General features: G+C 40.3%; 1 protein-coding gene across 1 annotated transcript; it reads right to left on the reverse strand.

The window, feature by feature from the left end:
* Positions 1-1480: 1480 nt before the first annotated feature.
* Positions 1481-17200, reverse strand: MTG1 (mitochondrial ribosome associated GTPase 1). Its single transcript, XM_072628453.1, has 11 exons — positions 16963-17200; positions 14716-14780; positions 13750-13854; positions 9289-9369; positions 8538-8594; positions 8061-8151; positions 6930-6991; positions 4657-4753; positions 4294-4375; positions 2671-2783; positions 1481-2037 (listed from the first exon to the last, which is right to left on the reverse strand). Exons 1-11 carry the CDS (start codon positions 17072-17074, stop codon positions 1895-1897), a joined length of 1008 nt encoding a protein of 335 aa, XP_072484554.1. The 5' UTR covers positions 17075-17200; the 3' UTR covers positions 1481-1894.

Genomic DNA, 17200 nt, shown 5'->3' on the forward strand with positions numbered 1-17200 from the left:
ATAATTATTGCTTCTGTTTCTCCCGAGTGGAATCAATAACGTCCCCAAACCCACTTTTTAGAGGAATGTATAACCTTGGACAACTGCCTTCACTCTCTGGGTATTCCCTTATCCATAAAATCAGAGAGGTAGATCTACAAAATCAGAAGGCAGGCCAAATGACCTAAAGTCTTACCAAACACTATGATCCTATGATCCAATCAGAAGAGATTATGAGAATACAATGCACTGACTGTCAAAACTGCTACACAGACATCCTCCACAATATTACTGGAATGTTTCAGAGAGTGCCCACCCGTCACGGTTAGAGTGATCAGATTAGGAACAGGTATTAATAGCCCAAATATATGTGGTCTTTTTAATATTCCAGATACCAGCATCTCCCTACTCTACACCAAGAGTTCTTAATCTGGAATCCTTAAACTTTAAAAATATTTTATAACTATATTTCACTATAGTTGGTTTCCTTTGTAATCTTATGGGTTTTTGTTTATTTTTTTACATTTAAAAATATTATTCTGAGATTGGGTCCATAGGCTTCATGAGACTGCCAAAGGGATCGAGGATGAAAGAACAGTTAAGAACTCCACAAGATCCTTCTCCATACTGCCTTTTCTAGAATTATGGCACAGGCTAAAAAACTCAAATAATTTATTTCAATAAAATCCTCCAAAAAAACTTCAGTGAGGCAGGGTTCAATTGACTAAAACACTATGAAAAATATATTCTTTTTAACAAATATTTGTTGAATGATTTCCCCACTATCTTAACTACTACTGTTAGTTAAGAATATATTAACTTTTAAAAACTAAAATCTACTATTGTTCATTTATTGTATCTTGAAAGGAGCTCAGGAGAAGGTCTGATGTCTTTAGTCTTCTAAGATACTCTACTTGACATATGACTTGTATATATGGCTCACTGCTTGGATGACTTTTCTGTAGGCTTTAATTAGATACTGTTGCAACAATGCAATCACTTTAGCTGGACTTCCTCCCTATAACACAAGACAGATGGCAGCTGTTCTTGTATTAAACCACAAGGTATTTTTCAACTACATTTGTTCAAGTTTTAATTTATGTTTTGAAAGTAATGTAAAAATAAACCACTATATTAGAAAGCTGATTATTTCTCAACAGTGGAATCTCTGGAATACTGCAATAGTGACTATAAACAGCAAGTTCCTAACAGTGAATTTTTGTAAATAACTGGCCAGGGACATTTCAAACTAGTGTCTTTCCTAAGCAGGGACTTAACATATGGAACTAAGCTGTAGGTGGTGCAAAGGGGGTCAGCCAAGAAAATGACAGTCTAAGAAATACAGGGATCACTGCTCTAAGTTCTACTTTTGACAAAGTGACAACTCTGGCCTAGAGTAGAGCTGCTTCAGATCATAATGAAAATCTCTGACAAGTGAAACCAATTAAATCAAAGAAATGAGCCTTTCCCCCAGCTGGGTGACAATGGATCGGAGAAGCTGTTTTGTTTTTTTTTTTTAAGATTCCTTTATTATCCACAGGAGGAAAAGGCTGAGTTAATGAAGGAACCCACACAGCATCTGAAAGAGATTCAATGATCATCCCATTTCATGGACCCCAGCCCTGAAAATATACTTGTCATTGATGTAGGGAAAAATCGTTAACTATACTTTATTATTCTGCCAAGACATGATGAAAATCAATGCCAAATCCTCAGATGCCTCCAAAGACAGTGGCCACTTCTTGGCCTTGAGTTTCAGAATTTTACCTTTAGAGCTAGAAAGGACCTTTATTCCATGGTCTTCTCTTCCAAGTCCCTCAAGTTACAGATGAGGAAAATGAGCCCAAGCAAGTTAAGTGACTTGCCTGAGGCCACACAGGGAGTAGGAGCAGAAAAGAATGTTCCCTGCTCAGGCTCAGGAATCAGAATCATTGTTTGCCTGAGGCTCTTCCAGGATGGCAGTGTCAAACATCACCTGACCCAGCACCCCACTTCGGAAGCTTCGAATGAAGTCATAGGCTGCTGCAGAATAGTTAGGCTGAATTACATTAACATCACCTATGAGGTGAAAACATATTATAACATATTATATTATATCCTGACCTCCACCAGAGCCCAAGACCCAAAGCCCAAGACAGCCATGCAAAATGATGGCACTGTTGAGAATTTCTTTTTTGGGGGGAGGTGTCCCTAAATAAGCAAGATTAAGTATATCTTATTATAAAGACTGAGATAAACGTGCCCTGGCTCTTGAGAAAACTGTTGGCATCTTTTACAAACCATGTCCTTGTACTTCTTTTTCCCTTTTCTCTCTTCCTTCCCACTTTTACTCACTCTTATCCTCTTTTTCTACTTCCTTTTCAATTCTTTCTTTTTCTTGCTTATAGGTTATCAAAAGTATTCATAGCACTTCTTAGTTCTGCTGGTAGAACTTGGGACCAGAAAATCTCTGCACTAACAAGAACCTCTTTTTGTCTATCCACCACCTCATGTGTTTAAGGAAGGATGAGTCCCACCCTGCACGGCCCACTCTCACCCTGCAGCCTCTCTGCCATTGAGGTTGTTCCTATAAAAAAAGTAGGAGGTAGGTTCCCTTCCTATTCCTGGGAAGGTATAAAGACACCGTCATGAATCATGGGAAAGTGCCTGTGGGACTTAATCTTCACCAGCCTGCACCCACTGAGGACTCACCAGTCCCAGTGAGCATTTTCACTTTGTGGATCTTCTTGAGTTTCATAGCAATCCTTTTCAGCACGCTTCCTATGTCGTCACAAGGTTCTCCCAGGTCATAATGCTCCACATATCTGTAATCACCAGAACCCCAAAGCATTAGCTGTTCAAAAAACACACTTTAAAGAAATAAAACTGTTTCACAAAGGTCAATCAACGTTCAGGATTCAAAACTGGTCACTAGAACCACTTTATACAACACATAATCACAGAACCTCAGGGCAAGAAGAGTCTCCAGAAGTCACTTGATGAACATGAATCTCATCTAAGAGACCTAATAAGTAACCATTCAGCCCTTGAGGACTTTAAGGAGGGGAAATAAACAGCCTCACAAACAGTCCATTTTTCATATGCTGATGTCTCCAGCTGTCAGGAGAGAGGTAACAGGGCATGATGGATACAAAACTGGACTCCAAGTAGGCAGATACTTGCTGGTTGTGTGACCCTGAACAGTCAGGAAGGACTCTCTTCCCACTGTCCCATTCTCCTACATCTGAGTATCACAGAGCATCTACTTCTTTGCTTTAGTAGAGAGAATTAGCTAAACAGGAGTTCCTTAGACCAATGAAATAACAAATCTAATACTCTCCCCTAAAAGCCTTTAGGAAGTTTTTCCTTAAAACAAACCAAAATCTGCCTCTGTAGATTATATAAACTGTTTGTTCTGCCCTCAGGGGACAAGGAGAACAAGTGTAATTTCTCCTCCACATGACGGTCCTGACTGAGCCTCATGACTGAGGTCAGACTGCTATCATTCACCTCCTCCAACCCCCATTCCCTCCAACAGTCTATTCTCAAGATATGCCTTGCCAGTTCTTGGTTATCATCTATAAATATGCTTCCTAAAAAGTGGGTCTCAGAATTGAATATCTTCAGATATACTGTGACCAAAGCAAAGCACAGCAGGGCTGTCCTCTCCTACTCCCATACAATAAGCCTCCCTTGCAGTAGCTAAAGATTACAGGAGCTTTTTTGGCTGCCATATAATGCTTCTGATTCACACTGAGCTTGCAGGCCACCAAGAACCTAAGTCATTTTCAGATGAACAACTATTTGGCCATGACTTGCCTATAGTGCATTTGCAAAGTTCATTTTTTTATTCCAAGTTCAAGATTTCACATTTATCCCTTCTGAATATCATCTTAGATTTGGTCATACTTCATATCTTGTCAGAATTTTTTTAGGTCCTTACTCTGTCCTCCAATATATTTTCTATCACTCATAACTTTGTGTCTGGAAAACTCTCCTAACTCTCCTAATATACTCCCAAAAGTAAACAAAAACATATACAAAAATGAAATGGGGTGACCCAGGAGCGAATAAGATTCCCCTTAAATGGAATTCTTTAAGAAGAGGTCAAATATGTTGTAGCAAGGTCAAGTACATTCTAGGAAGAATTCTTCAGAGGATAGAGACCACACTAGATGACCACTGAGGTGACTTCCAATTTTGAAATTTTGTGACTCTGACTATATAAAGATGAGGACAACAAAACCCACAATAGATGGAAAAGTCCAGAACGTAGAATAATCTTAAACAAATTTAATGTGTAAGAGTCTGGATAAATGCATTCTATTTACTCACCGGAACTGCTGTTGCTTATTAAGTGTGAAAAGAAGATAATCAGCAATAACATTTTCTCCTACCAAATGATCCAATATAGTTCCTACGTGAAAAAACACAGGGAGAGGATAAGCCCCATACAGTGCAGAATTACCCAATCTATTAGAAATATATAAAAATTGTATAGAAAAGAAAGACAGAGGTAAGCTGGCTAGCTGGAGGAGGAGATGTTCCTGATGAGAAATCATCTCCAGCTCACACCTATAGAAACAGCAGAGAATAATAGAGAAAAAAATGAGACAGGCACAGCCAATCTGGCCACATCTCAATGTAGCATACATAAATCAAAGGGAGATACAAGAGAGCAACTTAAGCACAGCTCACCACAGGTGGCGAGCTTCAGCCCAGTCTCTACATCCTGGATCCGAGGAGCAAGCACGCCAGGAGTATCCAGCAGGAACATCAAAGGCCGTTCACACACCTGGCTGGGCACACAGAATCCATCATCGAGAGAGACACAATTAACCAAGAAAGCATTTACTTTGCACCAACTCCATGCCAAGCACTGTGCTAGCATGGGGAAAAAATAATCCCAGGAAGGGGGTCCTGTTTAGTCTGCCAACAGTGAAAACAGTAGCCATGGCACTTAAGGCCAACAAGGGCTCACAGACTATTAGGCTGATCCTGAATCTACAAATCTAACTAGTTTATCAGCTGCAAAGCCAGGGTCCCTGTCTTGCTGTCCCATTAACTGAGATAAATAAAACGCTTCCTAGGATTCTCTTTCTAGTGATTCACTGGTCTGCTTTGAAAATAAAGGACAGGGGAGGTGAGGTGGCACAAAGAATAGAGATTATGAGTCAGGAGGACTGAGTTCAAATGTTCAAATTCCACCTCAGACATTGGACACATATTAGCTGGTGGCCCTGGGCAAGTCACTTAATGCCAATTGCCTCAAAAAACAAACAATAAAGGAAGAACAACAACAAGAGTATCTGCAAAATAGGATTATACAAGCAACCTTGAAAAATATATGTAATTGCTCTCAGCTTTCTAGAGAAAGATGTTGGGGAAATAGCATTAATATCAACTTCAGGAATCTATGGTTTTACTGGTATGGCTGTTTCCTCCACTAGGGAGAGTATTGGACACTATGGCCTAGATGAACAGTCAAGGAAGCTGAAAAATTCATCTGCCTACAACTAGGCCAGAGATGAGCCCGCCTGAAATCACTAGGCTGGTCCTCAGCCAAGAGATAAAGATGCTGCCAGACTGGTAAGCTATGCTCAAGCTCACATTCTACTTGGCCTATCTCTCAAGAACCCAACAACCAAAGACACAAAGAAGCAGCAGAGCAAGGTTCTGGTGGCACCTGATTGTGACAATAACAGAACCACACAAATCTCCAATGGAGCCGTGAGCTCCTTGACACAAGTTATTTCCATCAGACATAGATCACAGTCTTTCTCTGCCTGCTGAATCTGGTCAACTCCTGTCCATGCCCTCCCCCCTCTAACTTCATCCCACCCAGCCAGATGGAGACAATGCTCAATTTCACTTCACATCACAAAAAGAGCAGGGGAGGAAATAAATAGCTGGTCCATTGGTTATCCCTCACTCTCATCAGTCCTTTTTTCAAGAAAGCATAGATTTGGGAAAGAATTAGCTGTTAATACTAGAGAGGCAGCAAGATGTCATGACTAGAGAATTGGCCTTAGAGCCAGGAGGACGTGGGTTCAAGTCTTCCCACCACCCTCACCCAACACATCCCAGCAGTGGGAGCTTGTGAGCAAATCACTCTGAATGCTCTTGATAACAAAAACTATAAACTACAAAGAAAATGCCAAAGTGTCCTCACCTGAGAGTTCCCCATACCAATGAAATCACAGGCCTACTGCCTATCCAATCTCCACTGTAGAGCCACTGAGAACACCACACTGAATACTTTGCTAAACAATACACCCTTTTATTTATGTTCAAACTCAGCCAACCAGATGGGAGCTGGCCTTAGGGTCCCTGCCTACAGTTACGAATCACATCTTACACTTGAGAATCCTCACAACCACCAAATGTGACAGGTAACACCAACATTACTCCCAAATTACAAACGAGGAATCTGAGACTCAGAGGAAGGGAAGTGAAGGCACAGGCTTCTGCCCCACAGTTCAAAGCTCTTTGCACTGTAAATCTCAATGGGTTATCATGAGATCTCCTTAGTGCTCCAGGGCCTAAATTTCTTTGCATGTACCTTATACTGAATTCTGCTCCAGAAGTTACCACATTCAGGCAATGTCTTAACCCATTATAATCTTTGTTTTACAACTGCAAGAACAGAGACAAAGAATATTTAAGTGACAGACTCAAAGATTGGATTAGGATGGGGTCCCAATGAATTCAGCTATGCACTATGTTGAACCAAGTCCAACATGGGTTTCTGCATGAGAGGGTCATAAAAGAGTGGTCTAGAGTTCTACAGGATGGAATTCATTATTTATCTTCACCATTTTTAACATATTCTGAGAAAAATATATAGATTTCCTTCCCAATTACTTTTTTTTAAATCAAGGCTACAAAAACCAGCTTTCTCCTTCCACTTTTAGGGAGATCAAGAAAGGAATGATTTGGATTTCCTGCCCCAAGAGTCAAATATACACTACCTGAATTTTGGACATAACTGCTTTCGTGACTCCAGGGTGACCACCCACTCGAGAGGCTTTTCCTATCAGAGAAAAAAAAGTCAAATTCATAACAAACTCATCATGTAGTCTAGAAATTAAATTCAATGCCACAAACATTTATTGAGAGCCTGGTAAAGCTGAGCAGAGTGCAAGATTGACTATGTAGAATATAAACCATCCAATGAGCAGTGAAACCCTTCCCTGCCCCCATCCTCATACACTGAATCAAAAATGAGAGATGGGTCTCAGAAGCACCAAAGTAGATTTCTTAGCTGTGAAATTTCTACCAAAAATTTTTTAACTTTTGATTCATTTGTTGAATGGCTACCATAGAACTAGAACTGTATTGCTCTTCAAGAATGCTGAAGATTTCACTCATATTCTATAAACTGAATGTTAATTTCCAATGTGTCAAAGATCTAAAATTTTAGATATGCTATAACTACAAACCAGTTAATGGCTGCCATAACAAGCAAGTTAGGTAGAACCAAGATTAAGGCTAAAAATGCAAGATGACTAGGAAGGACACCAATTTTCTTATGTGGCTCATAAATGGACTCTGATGGTGGTTCCAAATGTGAACAATGGAAACAAGCCTCTCTGGAGTAACCTTATTGGCTTCCAAGGAAACAACTCTGAAGTATAGTCCCGAAGATGTGAAAGTTCTGTAGAATATGCAGTACTTTTGATTATCCAGTTCAGGTACCTTTAAGCATACACCAGTTAAAGAAATCATCAAAGCTTACAAAAAAAATTCCCATTTTATAAAAGGAAAAAATATAGGAATGGAAATGATTTGCTCAAGATCAAATATAAAGCTAAGAGAAAACTTTTCAACAGAATGGAACTCACCCCTCCTAACTCCCTAGTCAATATTAAATCCACCACTACATTAGGCTATCAGACAGAGCTACTTAGCGGAAAAAAGCATTAGGATAAATCTCTGAGCTTTAAGTACATAGTTGTTCTTTCCTTAAGTCAATGGGGAAAAAAATACAAAACAAATCTTCCCTTTCATTTTTTTCTAGTTGTCTTCTCTGCTCCAAGTCTGTTTCTCCACATGTAAGCAAAAAACAAGAAGAGCACAAAACTATACAAAGAAACCAGTACCTTTCTTGAGGTGCTGTCTCCTGAGTGAGTTGATGAGCGAGGACTTGCCCACATTGGGCACACCAATCACCATGATACAGTACTCCAGGTTCTGCAACAAAGAGCTGAGTAAGAAATGGAAGCCCAGGTATTCCTGCAAGGCAGGCTCCAGGGTCACACTAGATTCCCTAGGCTGATACCAGAGGAATAGCAGAGGAAAGCTAACCTCAGAATCAATCAAGAATTTAAACAAGGTCCTTAATTATACAATAAAAAATCATTTCAGGGAGCATTTTAACTTTTTGCTTTTACTGGAAGGAGTGAAGAGGAAGGTACTAAACCACCATAATACAGAAGAATATATTTATGCCTGGAAAATATATTTTTTTGTGGCCTGCAGTTCCTGCCCGACTTTGGATTTGTAAGTTTGCCACATGAGAGATTCACTACAGAACTCCTCAGCACTCTTACTTCCCAATTTTCGCCCTTTCAGCTGACCTCTCCTCGATGATAGCGGTAGCCTCTCTCAATCAGTTCAGTAACCATTGGAATAATCTGCCAAAAAACCATTAAAAAAACCTATCAGTTATATGGGCTTAATTTTTGGCTACACAGATTAGCAATTCCCTTGCATTTAAGACTGGGACAACAGTATTTTTCCCCCTCACCATTCCTTAAAGGAACAATCGATGATGACCTCTTAATTCCCATCTGTTTTCCTACATGGTCTTAATATGAAACTTGTTTTCTTTTTTCATTTATAGAAGCAAAGATTTTCAAACACAGGTCCAAGAGCTCTGAATTCCATTCTGATCTCCAATCTTTAGGAACAACTTAACGGCTCTGTGCTCTAATCTCACCACTCATCCAGGACATTTCATTTAGGCTTTATTTAGAGAAGTGAAATGTAAAAATATCATTTAACAAAAGAAGAAACAAAGTGTGAAATACTCTCTGGCAAAGTAAAATGGGCTATTTCTCATATAAGGTCTAGAAATCCTCACAATCATAAATCCTGATGCTTTGCTCTTTCAATATTCACTACAGGATGCCTCAAAGATTGATCCTAAGAAGAGACACAGCAGCGATTAGTCCAAGAGATTTATAGATGCTAACTGGAAAATCAATACTTAGAACATGTCCTGAAGATGAATAAGTCTTTTTAAAACTTGAAATACCTTATATTCCTATCTATATTTACAACATTAAATAGAAAGTTTCTAAGCAATAAAAAAATAAAATAAAATACCTGTTTTATGTTTTCATCCTTTAAACAATTGGTAAAAATTACATTTTTCACTCCTTCTTTGTTCAGGTGCCCCACAATTTTCTAAAAAAGACAAGATAACTTCATATTAAATAATAAATACAAGTGTCAACAACAGTGTGATCTAATGAAAAAAGACTGAGGAACTTGGTTTACAAGTAGGGTAGGCTCTGCCACCACCTTCAGCATGACTGTGGTCAAGTCAATTCATCTCTTTGGCTTTCTGATTTCTTATTTTTAAAATGAGGTTGGTTCCTTCCAGCAGGAAAATTGGTTGATTCCATTCAATTTTAGTTAGATAGAACTTCTCACATAAGGCAAGTGAGGTCAGAAGAAGTGATACAAGCACATTCTCAAAGTCTCTCTGAAGAACTCTGGGATCAAGTGTGAGACATGGGAGACACTGGCACAGGACCACCCAATACGACATGCCCACATCAACGAAGGTGCTATGCTCTATGAGTAAAGTAGAATTGCAATAGCTGAAAAGACACATGAAACGTGTCTATCCAGAGACATCGCCACTCCAAACGTCCACATGTACTATTCATGCCTAACCTATGGTAGAGCTTTCTGAACTCACCCACTGTAGGACACACTGTACCTTGACTGCGACATAATGATGCCATTTTGGCTCCTTCAAGAATGAAAGACAATGAACAGCTGGATAGAATCAGTCCTCTTGTATATTTTCATAAACTCTGAGAGAACCAACATCATCCTTAAACTCTGACCCTTCTTAATTTGCAAAATAATGTGTAGGTTACAGTAAAAGTACAAAATGTTTCTAATGTCAGCATCAGCCAATAAATTTTAACATGAGCTATATTCAGCAGCTATGTTTAAGATGTTTAAAAAATGTTGAACTCAATCATGAGTAATACTTATCTAGACAATGTGAGGAAGAGAGGGCTTTCTTTTATTATTTCAATAATTAGCCACTCAATTAGGTTCCTATTGAGACTTCTACTACATTAACATATATACATTTCAAAGTTATTAGTCCTATTGTCTTATTTTAATATACAAAAACCATCTTGTCCTCCTGTCATTCTGGCCACTGACCTGAACATTTCTGTCTGCCTGTCTCAGCACACAGGACATAGAAGGGTGGGGTAAGCAGATTTAAAACCACAATCTTGGTTCCTATACTCCTCCCAGGAGCAGGACTCTGGCTATGCTAGGCTAGTGATGGAGAACAAGGAAGCTCTATCACTCCTTTGAAGTCCCCCTCTGGGAAATGTGGACACGGTCTTTTTCTGTACCTTGCAGACAAGACGTTGCTGTCCTATACCATAAGAAAGTCCCAGTGTTCTGGGATTCCAGACTCTCTCACTAGAGGAAAGAAGCTTTTTGGGCCAGTGTCAGTTTAAGCACTGATAATACTCAGATACTTGAAATAAAAATGCATTTGAAAAGAGGAAAACAAAGTATGAAAGCACTAAACAAAGTACTAAAACACAGTTCTCTTCTCAGGGTAGAGGGAATGGTGACTCCCAGAGCACATTATTGGGTACATTTCCAGTCAGTTACTCAATACAGCAACAAAGCACTTTAAATATATTATCTCACTTGGTCTTCCACAACAGTCCTATGAAGTAGGTGCTATTATTATCCTCATTTTAAAGAGGAAGAAACTGAGAATGAAAGATAAAGTGACTTGCCCAGGATCCCCCAGCCAGAAAGTATCTGAGGCAGCAGGATTCACACTCAGCTCCTCCTGACTGAGGCCAGTGCTCTCTCCACTGCACTCCCAGCTGCCAAGGCAAGGAAAGGGGGGGTCTTCTTATTCCCTCTACCTTCCTCCCAATTGTGATGTGAAAACAAAGGACAGCAATAAAGCATTTTTTTAAAAAAGAGGTATCAATAAGCTGCAAATGTGAGCACTTAGAAGTATTAAGTACAATTGCTTGTTCTCAGGGAAATGGGAACTGCCTTGTGCTGCACAGATGGGATGTTTCTGATTCTTAGTTAAGACTACCAGATGCATGCACAGTTGAGGTGAGGGTCACATGATGCAAAATGCCATCAAAACCCAAAGGTAGTTTTGAATTTACAAAAAGAACAATAATAGCGTGGGTGTGTGCTTTAATGTTAGCCGAGAAAAGATTATGGCTGAAAGTCACAAGCTTAGGCTTTATGCATTTCAAAGAGACATTCTTCACTGTTTGTAACTTAACAAAATAGTCAGATGTGATTTCCAAAGAACTCTTACTCTTTATTAAACAGAAAAGAAACTCAAGGTGAAACATTTCAAAACAAATTGTCCCATGATGCGCTGGCTTCTGGGCCAAAGACAAATGGGAAGAACTACGGGGCTACAGGCAGCACAAGAAGAACCTTTGCAGTTCATAGGATCTAGGTTCATGTTCCACCTCTGATGATCACGAGTCAACTTTCATATGTCACTTAACCTCCTAGGTCTCAGTTTCCTCATTTAAAACATGGGGGTCTCTTCTAACTCCAGATCTATGATGATACAATCCCGAAGAGGGGGATTCTGGACCTAACCAGTGGCCCTCTGCTACTAGTTCACTGTGTGTCTTTGACAAAGTCACTCCCTAGGCCTTGTTCCTATTCTACCTGCAAAATGATAATCTAATAAGTTTCCTTTTAGCTTAAAAATTCTCTGATTAAAGGATTTCAACATGACTGAAGCTGAAAGAACACAGCATGGATTTTATTTGGAAGGTCATGGCAATGAACAGATCTAGTCATCTCAAGTCTCCAGTCAAAATTCCTCAATGGTTCCCCACTGTTTAACATGAAATTCACGTTCTTTAATCTGCCATTCAAGGCCTTAAAGTGTCTGGCACCAGCCAACCTTTCCAAGCTGTGGTCACATTATCTGCTTCCATGTACTTTCTACTCAAGCCAAACTGGACTATTTTTTGACCAATATATAGGTACCATATTCTCCCATCCCCACACTTTTTCTGGGTACTGGAATCAAATAAATAACAGCACTGCTTTTGAAAAGGGCCCATTACTTGACTGCCCTATGTCTCTACTTACCACCCCTCTAGGGGCTATCTTTTATTTTTGTATCCTCAGCACTTAGCAAGAGACCTGGCATGTCCTAGGTACTTAAAAAATACTTTCATTCATTCACTTATGCTTTCAATAAAGTTGTTTCCTATACCTGCAACATCTCTTCCCATCCCCAACTTGAGTTCCCATTCGTACTCTACATCCAACTTAAATGACACTTTTCCCTTCATGTTGAATATATTTATAGATATTATTCTGTATTAAAGTTGGTACTTATGCCATATCCCCTAGTAGACCACAATTTCCACAAGAATAGGGACTGTCTCTTATCTCCACCTTATATTTCTCTCAGCACCTAGCACAGAGTAGGTATTTAATAACAAATGTTTTCCAAACTGTGGAATTCACAAATAATCTGGACTTTATGTAAATACCTCCTATAATAGGAAACTGTCTCCCAAGCCAGCATACTCCATTTTCAGTCATTTCTACTCTGAGAAAGTTATAGTCTGTGGAACCTGTATACCTGCAACCTCAACCCATAGCTCCTAGTTTTCCTTTCACCAGACACATGAACTATAGCTAATTCCTTCCTCATGACAGTTTGTCACAAATTTCAAGCCTTGCCATACCCCTTCCAAAGGCTTCTCTTCCCAGGAATAATCTCACTCCTCCTCCCCTTCTTCTCAACTCCCCAGGTCCTTTGATGTCCCTCATGTGATATGATTTTGCTTCCTCTCACAATCCTGGCTCTCTTCAACTGTACCTGTACCAGGTCATTACTGACCCTCTAAAAATGTGAGATTTAGAACTGAACACTTACGTTAAAGGTGTGGTCTGACTGGGGGCTGAGTGCAGCGATACTGTTTCTTTCCTTGTTTTAGATACCTATCTATTACTATCCTAGCTGTACATCTGTCACTATTCCTTAAGGTTACATTCTACTGTACTAATGAAGGCACTAAGTCAGAAACACCTTGAAAAAGCTGTGAGGCTCACACTGGCCATCTACTAACTCAGAAAGCAAGAAAGCATAGGGACAGCCCTGGAGGCAAAGGAAAATGCCTCACTTCTTAATTTTTATAAGGTCTCACTAAATACCTGAGGATTCTTAGACTCCACTGTATTTGTGTTGTCACAGGAATAACTCGTTTTATGAAAAAATAAAAAGTTATTCTTGTGTTAAAACACATGCAATAAAATGGGCTCCTAAAAAGTTATATGCAAATCAGATTTTGGTAAATGGAATCCATATTTGAAACACACCATGGAAGTTTGCTATTTGAAGAAACAATAAAGATCATTTTGAAAGACTCCTTTGTTAAATCAAATATTTGCTCTCTAAACTATTATTTGCATAAATCCATTCTAAACTTGCTCAAAGCAGACAAGAAGCAACTTTAAGGAACAGTAAGTGGCAGTGCTGAAAATGATGATAAACCAGACCCATACCTGTTTCTCTTTAAGATCTGCCAAGTCCATCTTGTTAAGTACAAGCAGGTGAGGCTTAATTCCAAGAGTTTCCTGGAACAAAGGATTTCGACCAGATAATGGAATGTTCCAAAATTAAGGAAAAAGTTCTTGGAAACACTTAGACATTTCTAGATATATAAATCCTTTCTAACAGGGTTATGCAAGAAGTGGGCTTCTTCTAAAACTCAGAAAGACAAGTTACAGAAAAGGCAAAAGCCCAGTTTGGTTCCAGTGCTCAAACTAGCACATTCCTACCTACTAGCAACAGAATCAATGCCCTTTCAATACTGTTTTAGGTGGACTGTCATGTCACATTGTCACTTAAAATTCTTGTCCTTAGGTTAACATTAAAGATCATTTGTAAAGGATTCTTCCTCTCCTTGAAAGACCTCTCTGAATGAGCATTAAAAAAAATGTTAGCTGCTCAAAAAGAAACAGTCAGTATTTAATTAGCATGTGGAATTATTACCTTTGCTTTCTAGTGACAATCAAAATGACAAATAAGTGTAAGGAAGGTGCCCCAAAGAATCTGTCAGTCCACAAAAGGACAAATTCCATTTGGGCTCTTCTGGGTGAGAAGTTTCATTTTGATTTTGTTTCCTTACTAGTCTCCCTGTTCTGAGGGTGATTCCAATCAAGCTCTTACAAATGTCAAAATTAATCATTTTCATCCAGAATACACTGGACACCTGCTAAGGCAAATGCATGATGAATGACACTGTATTTACTGCCTTCTTCTTAAGAAAACTCAACAGGGACAGTTCTGACCGAAGAAAGTTCTAGCAGGCTTACTAGACCAAGAATGTAAATAACCGAGGGCAGAAGAAACCTTGGGAGAGACAAAAAAAGGTCAACTGCAAACACTGGAAGGCAAATCCAAATGGTTTTCCTGCCCTCCTTCCTGCCACTTCCTTTGGGGAGACAATCAGTACTATAGCAGGATATCCGAGCATCATGCACCTCAATGATACAATCTACCAGTTTCAGGCTGCTCTGCATCTTCTTGAGACCTGTAAAACACAGAAGTTGCTAAGACACAATAGAAAAAGTTAAGACACCTGGAATCAGGATATCTGGGTTCAATCCTGCTTCAGAAACTTACAGTTATGGAACTATGAACAAGTCACTTCACCAATAGCATCTTAGTTTCTGTATCTGTTAAATGGAGATAATCCTTACAGTACCTACATAGAACAGTGCAGTACCTACAGTACTTTAGAGTACCTCATACGGTAGTACTTTGCAAATCCTGAAATCTATAAAAATGTGAGTTATTAATTATTGAGTGCTTTAAGGGTAGTCAGAGAAGATGGAGTGAGGATTTATGTTTAACATGAATGGTCACAATATAGTAGTGCCAAATATATTATTATTCATCTAGGCAGTATACAGATATACATGAATTTGCATACATTTATCAATTTCCTTTGTGTTTTAGCAGATTTCCACTCAATCTAAAGAAAGATTTCCTAACAATTAAAACTACTTAAAAGTGTAATAGCCTGCCTTCAAAAGTAATTCTGTCTTCAAGTAAGGGCCTTGTCAGGGAAAACTGCCAAGGAAATAATTGAGTACCTAGGAGAAAGCATTGAAGCTTTTTGTTGGAGTTGAACTAAAAATACCTCTAAAAACATTAAAAGATTTAATGACTCCACTGGTTTGAGCTATTAAGAAAAACAAGAATTCATTGGAAGGTCAGGGGCAACGTTAAAAACATTGGCCACGAAGTAAGGTGATCAAGAAATCTTTCAATAACACCCTCATTTCTTAAAAAAACAAAATGATTATCACAAGTTCTTATTATTAAAGAGGCTGAAATTCACATTAATCTCCTTTAATATCATTAAGAAGTCATGTTTGACATGCTACCCACCTGCAAAAGAGGTGACAGACTTAGGGTATAGAATGAGACATACCTTATTTTTTTTGACATGGCCAATGAGAGAGTCTGTTTTGTTTATATATATTTGTTACAAGGGTTTTATTTTTCTTTCTTTCTTCTTCTCCAATTCCCAATGAGAAAGTAAGAGGAAGAGAGAATATTTTTAAATAGTAAAAAAAAAATTAAACTTTAATAAAAGAAGCATGATTAGAATTTACATGAGATTTTACTTACAACAGTCTTGGAAAGTACGCGATTCAATTCAACATTTATCAAACTGACCATATGGGTGTAAGAGAATACTACGCTCAGTTGGCAGCCTGGAAGCAATATTTGACAAAGGTGATATAGGACAGTTCTTACCCTCAAAGAACTTGAAAGCACAGAGAGGGAGAACGACATGTATGAAAATATTTACAGGGCAGAATATTCAGAAAACGAACTCATAATTTTCCTGTCCTCTCCTGTCTTTTTACCTCTGCCTGGACTCACTTTCCCCTTCCTTCCAAGGCCCCATTCAGGAGCTGCCTCTTCCACGACGCTTTCCCAGACCACTCAGGACAGACCGCGATCTGTCCCTCCCCAAACTTCTCGTAGCACTTTATCTGGCTCTCTCCCTTGAATCCGCTATTTGCGCGCTGGACCCCTCACACCCACCTCTGGCACGCAGCAGTCACTGACTCCATGCCGGTGGCCCGCGGGGGGCCAGAGCGCTCTGCGCCGAGAAAGGGGGAGCTCATGTCCAGCTAAGAGAGAAGAGGGCCCCTTAGTAAAGTCAATAATAGACCTAAGGCTACACGCGGGCCCTAAGACACTTGCCCAAAATCTCAGGCGGGGCAGCTGGAAGAGCCAGGATCTTCCTGGAAGAACCAGAGTTCTGACTCTACCCCAACCCGCTCGTTCCCCCGGCAGCATAAACGTTAACCACATGAGTATGTCAGGTCCCTGCTTTTATTAAGCACCTACTATGTGCCGGGCACTGTGCTGAGGGGAAGGCAGTCCCTGCCCTCAAGGAGTTCACAGTCTAAAGGGGAGACAAGACAACCGTTATGACCAACGAGGTAGAGCCGGGATCAAGGGGGAGGAGTCTCAGGGAAAGGCGGACATCGGAGGCATCCCAGGGCCTAGCAAAGGGTCTCGCGTACACAGTAAGTGCTTAATAAATGAAGGTGGAGCCGAATGCACGACCGGCTGGGCAGTTCTTCCACTCATGCCCAGGTGGCGCGGACCGCTCTGCAGGGCTCAGAGGCCCCAGAGCCTTCGGGAGCGGAGGCCGGCGGTGCGCCCCCTCTCGGGGACCCGACTCTCACCTTTGGCCATGTGTCCCGGGAACCAGCGCGCCACATCCTGGCCCGCGAAGGAGAAGCCGCCCCGCCAGGCTGCCCCTGCCACACTCCACAGCCCGCCCGCCGGAACCCTCATGCTCCATTCAACTGTGCCAGTCCCGGCGCCGGCCGGACACTTCCGGCCACGGCGCAGCGCGCACTCGTCCCTGTTCTCGACGCATCCGGTTCCCTTTAGTTCCGCGTCCAGAAGGTCCGGTCTGGC

Source organism: Notamacropus eugenii, chromosome 1, assembly GCF_028372415.1.
Source record: "Notamacropus eugenii isolate mMacEug1 chromosome 1, mMacEug1.pri_v2, whole genome shotgun sequence".
Taxonomy (NCBI): Eukaryota; Metazoa; Chordata; class Mammalia; order Diprotodontia; family Macropodidae; genus Notamacropus; species Notamacropus eugenii.